The 11,409-nt window shown below is 39.0% G+C and overlaps 1 protein-coding gene across 1 annotated transcript in view; it reads left to right on the top strand.

Moving 5' to 3' along the window:
• Positions 1–68: 68 nt before the first annotated feature.
• The window catches only part of pebp4 (phosphatidylethanolamine binding protein 4), a 46,877-nt gene continuing 35,536 nt past the window's right edge, over positions 69–11,409 (top strand). The window contains exons 1-3 of the mRNA XM_084025299.1: positions 69–214; positions 1,502–1,602; positions 1,711–1,837. Coding sequence (XP_083881425.1) covers positions 212–214; positions 1,502–1,602; positions 1,711–1,837 — 231 coding nt within the window. The 5' untranslated portion in view covers positions 69–211. The remainder of the gene's footprint in view (positions 215–1,501; positions 1,603–1,710; positions 1,838–11,409) is intronic.

The following is an 11,409-nucleotide window of genomic DNA, read 5'->3' as shown; positions in this document are numbered from 1 at the left end:
GTTGTTTGTTTTAGCTACGGTATATAAGAGAGCAGCAGCTCAGTAGGCTCGAAGAAGTAGAAGAAACCTGCAGCTCAAAGAAGAAGAAGAAGAAGAAACCTGCAGCTCAAAGAAGAAGAAGAAGAAGAAACCTGCAGCTCAAAGAAGAAGAAGAAGAAGAAGAAGAAGAAGAAACCTGCAGCTCGAAGATAAGTGGACAAACTTATGAGAGATGGTAAGGTTCATCACCAATATTATGTTTAATGTCTACTCTCTCCATGTAAACGTTTTAAATAAGGCATGTTTTGCTCTAAAGGTCTGACGCGCGCGCACTGCGTAAATGTAAACAAGCTAAATCAATTGCAGGCTAACTTTTATTAGCATGCTTAGCTAATTATGCTAACGTCACTTCTAAAAATAAAGTAAGTTGAGTTATGGGGAAATAAATAAGCAAACGCGAAGTAAGTAAACTGCCCTTTCGTGTATTTGCTGTATATTGCCTTTTTGTTTTGCCTCTGTGTGTTGTGGTAGTGTTTATGACTGTGTATTTTGGGATACTCTATGAAAAAAAACTAAAAAATGTGGGCAATATTCAGAGAAAAGAAATCGCAAATATCCTATTTCCTCCCCCTAATACGCAGTCGTAGATGTAAGTTAGCCAAACGGTTGCTATTTAAATATAGAGATGCATTAGCAGCGCATATTACGTTGCTATATCAGATAGTTTGTTTTTCTTGCACTCATTTGAATGTTGTAATGTAACGGTGACAGTTCGAGCACCGTTGTTAAGTAAACACGGATGCTTGTTAAGCAAACACCGATGAGTTGTTAAGTAAACACGGATGCGTCTAATCAGCTGCAGTAAATAGAGATTATGTACATGACATTGGCACTTTCAGTTATTTTTGTCAAAGAGAAAAAAGACTGTTGAAGTTCCCATTTTCTTTGACTTTTATCATATGTCATTCACTGATTGGATTTGAATTGTCACAAACATTTTAAAACATTTTTTGACATTTTTTCCCATGGGTCAGGGAATTTTTGAAATATATTCAAACGTTTTAAAGGTAAAGTCAGGGGATTTCATTATTTCTGTTTTGGCTAAATCAGGGAATATTTGGGATTTTTTGTTTCTAGCATGTTTAAATTTGAGTTGCCATTTATCAAAATGTAATATTTCCCCGTGTGTTTTTATTCACTGGGTTATTTCACGAGTTTCCCCCTGTTTATTAGAGTGGTTGTTATGGTTACTTGTTTTCTTAGGCACCAATTTACCAAATAGCACAATAAATGTGCACTGTTCAAGCAGTGAAAACATTAAAGTTTTGTAATTAAAGCTCACAAGTTAATGCGGCTGTTTTTTGTCTGCTCAACACAAAGAGCTGTTTTCAGCTTTTTTAGTCAGTTAAAGGAATTTTACATTTAACTAAGAACCCTGTTTTTACAGACTGAAGGATAAATCAACAAAGTGATTCAGCAGGTTGTTGATAATTAAAGCACTCTTTCCATTGTCGTTCTGCAGGCTGTTCTTGCATTGTTTCTGTTATGTGCCTGTGTTTTGGGGTTTTCCAACGTGAAAGCAACGCCGGATACCCTGAGCGCTAAGGATTCTTCTTTCTGTGGGTAAGTACAAATACATCAGATAACTATAGATAATAATAAACGATAGATAAACCGTATATAGGATATAAAACACAACTGACTTTCATCTCGTATCTCTCTTCAATAAAGTGGTGGACTAGAGGTCATCTATCCACAACTGGTCGTTGACAAATGCCTCATAGTAGAGCCGAAACTCCGTGAACTGCTCGGCACAGTTTGGAATGCACCGCGGATTTACTTCCCTCGAGCACACAAGGTAAGGTGTGTGTGTGTGTGTGTGTGTGTGTGTGTGTGTCTGTGTCTGTGTCAGTTTGTTAGTGTGTTGATGTCAAATAGCTTCAGGCCAGTATTTGTGCATACAGTTATTGTAATTCTGCTACTGTGGGTTATTAAAGAGTCAATTGAACCATCACAGAACGCGAATATCTTAACATATTCTAAAGTGATATCTCTTGCTCCATTGGTAAATGGAAAATCCTATTTTTTTGTGTTTCATTCATTCTTATGGCAAAGAGATCTGAATTGTGTCTTCTGTAAATTTGTGTTATTTGGCAAACATGCACATGCTTGTTTTTAACACTAGAGTGCAGTAAAAGATTTTTAATAAAGAATAAACATCTCTACATCAACAGAACAGGCTTTAAGTTATTGGCACAAGAAACACAAAGTTTCACAGGACTTTGAAAAATAATAATCATGAAGTACAGTTTCAGCATTATTTAAATCTCAGGCCGTTCTTCGGTTTCGAGGTTCTCTGCCACCTTTTATCATCTGACTGCGTCACCTGTACTGAGTCCTGATACGCTGTAGTAATCTCAAGTCACCAGAGGGTGGTGCTAGCACATCGTACGTGCAAGCCCTTCAATGAGCAACTGTGATAAACCAAAGTAATGTCATATCTACAGTGTATACTATTCGAAAATGTCAAATAACATCAGTTGTGAAGAAGATAATACTGTCATTGATGTTTCTTAAACAAGTAACTGATTTTGACTGATGGATGCTGCGATCTCTGTTTCATACGAGTGACACTACGGACGATAAATCTCCATCCTCTGTTAGGTGTTGTTGCAGATATTACATTAAATTGCTGCAGACAAACACACAAAGCTGTGTGTGCTTTTGAGCACCAGTGTTGGAATCGGTGTTCTTATGTGGTAAATCATGTTTAATAAGAAAAATACTGATTTATGTAAAAACTAAGAGCATGGCCCAAAGACTAAAAAAAGATCGCTAATTGTAATTAATTTATCTAAAGGGTCAGTAATTGAATGCAAGACCGTGAAACTACAGTTTGAAGTTTCAGTGTTGCCTTAGAATATTAGATTCAGATTGGAACGTCATACTGTGCTTGATTTAAAAGATGTAATTTGCCACTTCAAAATGAGATTTGCAAACAAAGAAAATGCTTTCCAGAAGAGAATGACATTAACATTAAAGCTCCTAAATGACTTTCATACAACGGAGAAGAAAATTATGTTTGGAACATTTTTCAACAGCACATCAAGTAGGGCTTAAATGACATGTATGTTCCTCTTTAAATAATAAAAAAAAAACTCCTCTTGCCAGATATAAAGTAATCACAGAGCTACATTCACATGTGCAGTATTCATTTATTTATATGTGTATTTTTCAGCGTATCTTTTATGGTTGAGCGACAAATTGAGAGAAACCCAGTTCCCAACGCCTAGAACCCCTGCTGAAGTTGACAATGAAATTGCACCAACTGCACACCAAATCCTTTATCCGTAAATTGAAAACTTAAATTGAAAGCCACCTCGATTTAGGAGGTAGTTTATGAATTCCAGAGCTAAGCAGTCTGGCTTGAACATGATCTATTGCCCTTCTCTTGCCCAAACTCCATTTGATCTATGGTCGTATTATCTATAATGCTGTCTTACATGATTCTCTTTTATTGCCACAATCGGTGTCAGACAGCAAAACAGATTACGTGTTGGATTAAATCAATACAAACTTTATCTACTGAGCTTTGAAATGTAATTCTCCATTTCTCCTGACACTTAAGTAAGCACGCGTTATTGAAGGATGATCAGATCGTTGCCTGTGGTTCTGCGGTCGGTCTGCTGGTCCACCACGCTTTCCTGTCACCGCGCCACGCTGCCAGCACTGCTGCTATTCTCCACCACTCAGCCCTTGTACCCAGTAGCAGGAATACAGAATAGTGGCCGCTCAGTTTCAAATCCACCCACTGCAACACCCACTTCATTACTGGGACGGGATGCATGCCTGCTGAGTAATTGTAATGGAGCACAACGGGCAGGAGTCCCATAAACACGCCTCTAAATAGGTGCTCATGACCAAAAGCAAAAGCAAAAGGGCCACAGAAGCCGCAGATATGTGTTCAAACTTCAGAGCAGCGATTCGACACTCTGACTTATGTGTTAGCAAAACCTGGCACGCGTGTAGATGGAGCATTTTTAGAAATTCTAATTATGCTCAGAAGCCCGAAAAGAAAAGACGGACATGCATTCGCCAATGAAACAAAATTATTACAACATGGCTTGCTTACAGTCTCATCATGAAGTTAACGGAGATTAAACAGACCTGACCATATTATGTCATGGGAACATGTTTAGAAATGATGAAGAAGGTGAACACGTATAAGATTAAACACCACAGACTTAGTTTTATGAATAAAAATACCTCTGAAGTCTACAAAGAGCAACAATAGAATATGTAATTGTTGTCTTCATTTCCTGATGGTTTTTTAAATACTCTACCATGGCTGAACAATATAAACTGAGTGTCAATATCGCGTTTTTTTTGTTTGTTTTTTGTGAGTGCTAGCGTCTTTCTCTCCGTTATTCCCAATGAGGTGAGAGTGTGTGCTGAGAGAAAAAGCGTCTTTTTTTCTCCACCTTTTTCTTTTTTTATTGCAGCCGCTCCGAGCGCTTCTAGTTGAAAAATCTCAGAAAGGTGCTGGTGTCGCCCTGCCAGCGCTGTTTCTGCCAGAGAAAAACGCTGTATGGACACTCAGCCTAACACGAGTATTGCACTTAAGAATAGAGCTAGTTTTTCAAGGGGGAATCTGATTAGATTATAATTACACTTAAGTTTGAACATCAGTAAATTCTCTCCAATTAAATATAGTTATGCAAGTTCTACACAAGCAGAGCAACAAATTACCGCTGAATAGCTTTTCTTGACTGTGGTTGTAATGTCCGAACTCGGATAGTACATGACCTCATGATCAGTGTCTTTGTGGAAATTAAGGTCAGTTTTTTGGCTGTAAAACCTCACTCTGATGCATTTCCTCAGTGGGAAACAGAAGTATCTGTTAATGTCAGTGTGGAGGTGAGGAGCCAAAGACACAAGATACATAACTTCAGTTGGAAACCAACTGTTTCAACTCCTCTCTGCTGTTATTATTGGGTCAGTGTTATACCATTAAAAAAAAGAAGCTTGGCACTAATCATCATTAAATTGTGTTTATTAGAATGCAACAACATTCCTGCTGATTTATTAATTTGTTTAATAAAGAAGTAGATTCATTATAGACTGCTGAAAGTCATTTCTAAACGCCAAGAGGATGTATCAACACCTCTTCCTGTTTAAAATATACACTCTTCGTGTTTCAGTTTAACATTAATATCTACCCTAAGAGCCAGTTTTTTTTCTTCTCACAGAAAGGAAGAACCACATGAAATGTTCATGTTGGTAGAAGCTCTTTGGGAAACCAACAAACGTGGCTACAAGATGACACTTTGCATACAGGAAATAATAAAAGTGCAGTGGAAATGATTACCATTCCTAAAATAAGCACATAACTCTGAAGCAGAAAGGATTAAAAAGCTTATATTTACATGTATTTGGCGATATATCAGATCATCCAGGTGTGCTTTTGGCACAACCAAAGATCGAGTGAGTTTCCACCTTCTTAAATGGATGATTACAATTATTTTTCATGTTAGTTTTGTTTTTTTTTACCTGCGAGACAATTTTCACACTATCACTAATGAGATGAGATACACAGACTCTATTGTCCCAGTGTGAAATTTGCTTTGGACCACACAGTGTCTGCAGTATAAGATAAAATAAAAAATACTTTCACCCATCACAATCCAGTCCAATCCATGGTAATGCCTGCTTCACATCAGTGCAACGTTTATCTAAAGTTAGCCACCTCGGTGAAAAGTGACGTGTATATTTTTAAACGTACTAATTAAGATTCATTTCAAAGGGCAGGGAGTTAGGTTCCATTTGCATCCTTCAGAGCACTCTTATGTTTGATTTCTCAGCTCACTGACATTAACGTATGCTACATATTATTTAATAGTCTTTACTATTTACGATGCTCATCGCTCCTCGATGTAGTCGGTGTAAACAACACAGGCCACAGGAGCTATCTTTACCTCATAGTTGCTCCAGAAGTGGAGACAGTTTTGGAGTTGTTGTTGTTGTTTTTTTTTTTAGTAAGGACCATAGCCACAGGGCACATTCTTAGACATGGGGGATTTCAAAGCCTTGTTTTGGGGTAGACATTTCTTGCATCTGGTGGATGGAATGAGGGTTTAAACCATTACTGCGATTAGAGCTGCCTCACTATGATCTCTTGAGCTTGCTTACTGCTGCTAATAGCTGTTTCCTCTCTATTTCCCTCTATCTTTTTCTTTTTCGCTTTCTCTCTCTCTCTGTGAATGATTTTTATGCTTTGCTAAAACATGTGGGGGCGTTGAGAGAGGATTTAAATGCAACGATCCCCCTCCTCTTTTTTTCCTCTTTTTTTTTTTTTTTTTTGGTGAATCTCAGCGTTCTTTTCTGCAAGCCTCTGATGACGACAGGGCAGCTTTAAGCCTGGCAGTGCCCACGGCAGGCTGCCGTCTCAGTGCTGCCCACTCTCCTCTGTGTTGGCATGCCGGAGAAAGCGAGGGTGGGGTTCCTCTTTAGCAGACCCTGTCATTCCTAGGAAAGCCTACATGTCCACCCATGCAGGATTCCTGATAGGTCTTCGCGATGGGGATGTGAGAGTGCAAGGATAGGGATTGTATTTGCAGTAGGCGATGGCCTTCATTCAGCCAAAGAGTCAAGGGTGTATATTTAGATGAACAGACAAGACACTTCATTGAGCCTTTACGTGACAGTGAGGGTCAACAAGTGAAACATGTTCCGTAATATCCATCTAATTGCATATTCAGTGTCATCAGGTGGGTGTTTTTGGCTCTGCTGGATTAAATGAGCGTGTTTGGCCGAGATTCAGGGAGTTTATTTCCTTAGCTAATGTTCCCCTTTGTCATTATAACACCCCGTTAAGCTGACCCGTGTCCCGCTCCATTCAGTCATTGCCCATTACTACACGACATGTATGATTCATGCGAGCTTCCTGGAGACGAAAGACTTACAACCTTCTGCTACCAGGAGCGCTGGATTGATTATGCATATTCAGTGGAAGGAAGAGAGGCAATAACCCCCTCTTAAGCCACCTTTCCACGCAGAAGAAGAATAATTTGCACCTCGTGAAGCATGGCCGTGGCATGCTGACCACCGCATGTGCGAGAAGAAGTACTGAAAAGGATGGATGTGCAAATGTGGGCTCATGCATAAGTGAGATTGTACCTAACACATCTATATCTCACGACCAATATTTTTATATTTTCTTATTCCTCTCACCTCCTTTATTTTCCTGTTTCCTTCTTCCCTCCACTCACCCATGCATTCACTTGGTCACTGACAGTCTATTTTATTGTATTAACCGTTTGTACCCTGTTGTTGCAGTAGCATGGTATTTCTTCACCTTATGTTTTTTTTTTTTTTTTGCTGGAGAGCGTAGGCAGCAATACTTTTTACTGTGGCTGTGAGTAAAATATGATTTCAATTACCATGAAAATGTATTGTATTATCAATGGGAGGATAAGAGCAGATTAAGGAAGCTCTAGGATGCTCTCACAGATGACAATGGTCAGGTTTCTATGCGAGCAGTGGTATCGGAGAAAATGATAGATTTTCACCATTTGACAAAAGCTCTGAGGAAAGGAGGTGGTTCAACACGTAAAGCCGATTCAACACACTCTGATATGTTTAAGATCAGTATATGTACCTTTTTTTTGTAGTGAGAGAAAGGTAAACTCTACTTACACAGCAAACTAACAAAGAAAATGTGCAAAGGTTGATGTCAGCATGTTGGAATGGGTTGCAGATTTCTAACATGAGACCACACACACACACACGCACACACACACACACACACACACACACACACACATGACAATTATGAAAATTAATTAGAGCCAAAATTTGCAAAGAAGCCTCAGCACAGAGGCAATAGCGATGGAAGACTCGGAGAAGCAGTGCATCTTTAATAATAAAATGGCACCTGAACCTGTGCCTCCCTGATTATTATTCACAGAAATTCTATCTTGTCAGTTCATATACATTGACGGCAAGATCTGTTCAAACAAAGATTCATAATCTGCATGGGAAGTGCATCTGCTGCTGTGGATACTAAGACAAACATACAAGATTAAATTTCTATTTATATGTGCCACAGAAACCTAACATTTACCAGGGAATCACTGTAAGAGCTGGAGAAGACTCGGTCGCACTTTGGCACAGTGAGAAACTTTGGTACGGACACGATTACTGTGGTGCTTATGTTTGAAATGGAGGTAATTTACTTCTTCTTCTTTTTTCATTGACAGCCTCTTGTCTCTTAAGAACTAAGTAATCACAAAAGTTAAAAGTGATGATTTGAAGTTTACTTAAGACCCAGATGCTTGGCTTAGTGGCATTTTGCCCAAAATGTTTTGTGCTCATTCTCATTTGTGGTCCGGCCCAGGGTTTAGTTACAGTCATGTCCCAATCCTCTGATTCACCTTCTTTAGAAACAGCTTCAGGGCTGCTCATAATGCTTAACTCTCCATAATGCCATCCCCTTCATCTCCTCAGTGGTCTTATTGTCTTAACTCTGGATGGAGATACAGAGCGTTAAGAAAAAAAAGAAAAAACAGGTTAATACACGTTTGGCACAGCGAAAGTAAAGTATCTTTGCAAAAGATGCACACTATTCAAGTTTTTCCTCGGAGAATGCTTTTCATCGGATGATTCCTGTTTCTCCCAACTTGTTTAGTTACCTCGTGGGTCTATTTGAACTGTTTGAAAAAAAGGGGGAAAAAAAGATGTATTGCCAGTGATTCATTTTGCTTTTGACATTAAAAGCTTGCCGCTCGCTAATGGTGACAGCGATCAGGTCCATTGATGCTTGATTGATCTGAGAACAGGGAATAATAAAAACTGCCTTCCTTGTCATTTTCCTGATCCTGTAGTTTGGAAGCAGAGAAAATCAGAGAAAATGTTATGCAAATGATTTGTTAATCCCTTTACATTATTTGTTCCATTTCTCCCTTTCGCTTTCACACTCAATTTCTAGCACAGCAAGCTGACAGGCGGACACCCTCAGATTGCTAATTCTTAAGATAGAGAAGGAAGAGAGAAAAAAAGTCAGCCATCCATTTTGTATTTAGAATATACTTGCCCCAATTAATTAATTTGACTTGAATGATTTACCTGAAAAAAAATGCACAAAGAGACCCTGAAAGCTTTCTCAACTACTTCACTTTATAGACCTTAAACTTTAACCTCTTTCTCTCCTTCTTTGTGTTTGAGTCTTAAGTCTAAGCCGAGGGAGCAGTGGCACACGGAACTGTGACCAGTGTTGTTTTTATTTATTTTTTTCTATAGTTTTGTTGTCCCAAAGGTTGGTGTTAAAAATAATAAGAAAGAGGTGGGATGGTCTTAGATTCAAGAAGCTTAAAATGCAAAATCTCAAATAAGCCCAATTTCCCCCAGCCAATGGCGTTGCATTTCGGTGGGCTTGTGTTTGATCGTCTCAACTGACTCACACGCCGCCCCTCCCCAAATAAAAACACTACAGATTTACGTGGCTTTTCAAAAAATGTATCTAGACATTTATCCAGCGTAATCTTCTTAACATATTAAAGTGATTTGCTTTACCCTGAAGTGGCTGAAGCTGGGAGCTCACCGCCCCTCATGGCACTAAGACCCGAGAGGCATTGTGGACATCTTTTCCTCCTGAATAAAGAGAGAGGTGGGCAGGAGTCAACCTGCTCCTCAGCTGTGGAGCTGTGGCTGTCCCCGCTGTGCGTCCATTTTATTTTTTATTTATTTTTTTGTTGTGTTATTAGTCCAACTGTTGCACTCAGTCAGTGTTCTTAGGCACGCGGCTCTGCCAGAGCTGCCCACACTGTGGTGTGGAGGTTTTGGAGCTCTCAGCTTTTGAGCTGAACTGAAAGAGCTCTCTCACAGAGTAGGTGTTGGCAGGATGCTTTTGTTTCTTTCTGTGAATGTCATGAGAGGTATGGATAATGGGAAAACTGAAGCGCAGTGATGGCATGATTTATCCGGGTGCCAACTTTATGCCCGACTGCAGATCTGGGCATTTTCAGATAGATGATGTGCTTAACCTTTTCTTCAGACGCGACGCAAATCTGAGGATCGGTAGTGACGGTCACAATGTGTTTTTCCTTAAAAAAACACCACTTCACAGGCCGGGCCGCGAAAAGGTCTCGTTCAAACTCGGGCGCCGTTAATGTCCTTGTTTGGCATAATGCTCTATGGATGTGCCTCGGGGAATTAGCGTTGCCAGATCACATCACCAGAACTGTAATTTTAAACTTGGTGACATTCATTGTAGCTGAAGCGTGAGTCAATTAATTGTCTTCATGGTATTTAGCTTAATGTCTGTCAATGTTAAATCACACATGATGGGGGTCAAAGTAAATGTTGATGTGCTACAAGCATAATTCATTTCTTTTGGCTAGAGTTTGCCTCAAATATAGAAAGGCATTTTTTAAATCTTAAAACTTAGTTGATTTTTTGCTTTGTTTCATGGATAAATAGATTTTTCTTTTAATAGTTATATCAGCTAGCAAGATGGAAGTTATTTTAACGAGCCAAATATTCACGTTCATCTTCAGTGTGTGTTCAGTAGCTTGCTCACCACCTTCTGTAGCAGCTTTTCTCACTTTTTCACATTGTTTGGCTCGATTGCTGCTGAAATATTAGTCCACTGTGTCTCTACTTAATGGTGTTGAAAAGCTCCAGGGTCAATTTCCATGAGATACATCCAGACAAGCATGTGTTGCTGTACCAGACGAAGATCAAAGATGGCATTGCAGAGCCAATCATTTTAATACTACGGCTGTGAACTCGCATGTTTAGTACGTTGTCGATGCTTCTTTACCTGAACAATATTTTCTTGATTAAGGGTTTAGTTGTTTTTGTCTACAAAATGCCAGCATCAATGCAGAAAATCCTCACAATTGAGATGCTCTAACTTAAAATGTGTGTTACTTTTGCTTGAACAATAACATTGTAGTCTACTAGGTTATCAGAATAGTTGCAGAGTAATTAAAATACTCAGTTGACTGTATTTTCTTGATCTGACTGTGATCAAGTCTTTCTAATAATATTCATTTCCTGTGTTCCATCTCCGGTTGTCAATACACTGACGTTGCCATCTGACGAATGGTTTTGTTTCGACTACGAAATAATTAAACGTGACGTAAATGAAACATGAATCATACTAATAATGAAAAAACGTATATATTTTTCCCACACTATGCACAGAAGAAAGTTGTGTTCGTGTCTTACTTGTGCATCACAGTTTATCGATCATTCACAAACTTTTGGGAGAAGTGGAAATCATTGACATAGATAAGTTTGCACAACGTTCAAATATAGTTATATATAGTTTGGAGGAAAATGTACCTTCTGCAAACCGTAGTACTTGCAGTAAACGTCCCTATCGCATGTGTGCTGCATGATTTAACCATGATGTTCCTGTCTGCTTCA

The sequence above is a fragment of the Eutrigla gurnardus genome, assembly GCF_963514095.1.
Source record: "Eutrigla gurnardus genome assembly, chromosome: 13".
Classification (NCBI taxonomy): Eukaryota; Metazoa; Chordata; class Actinopteri; order Perciformes; family Triglidae; genus Eutrigla; species Eutrigla gurnardus.
This window is presented reverse-complemented; position numbering and strand designations above follow the sequence as displayed.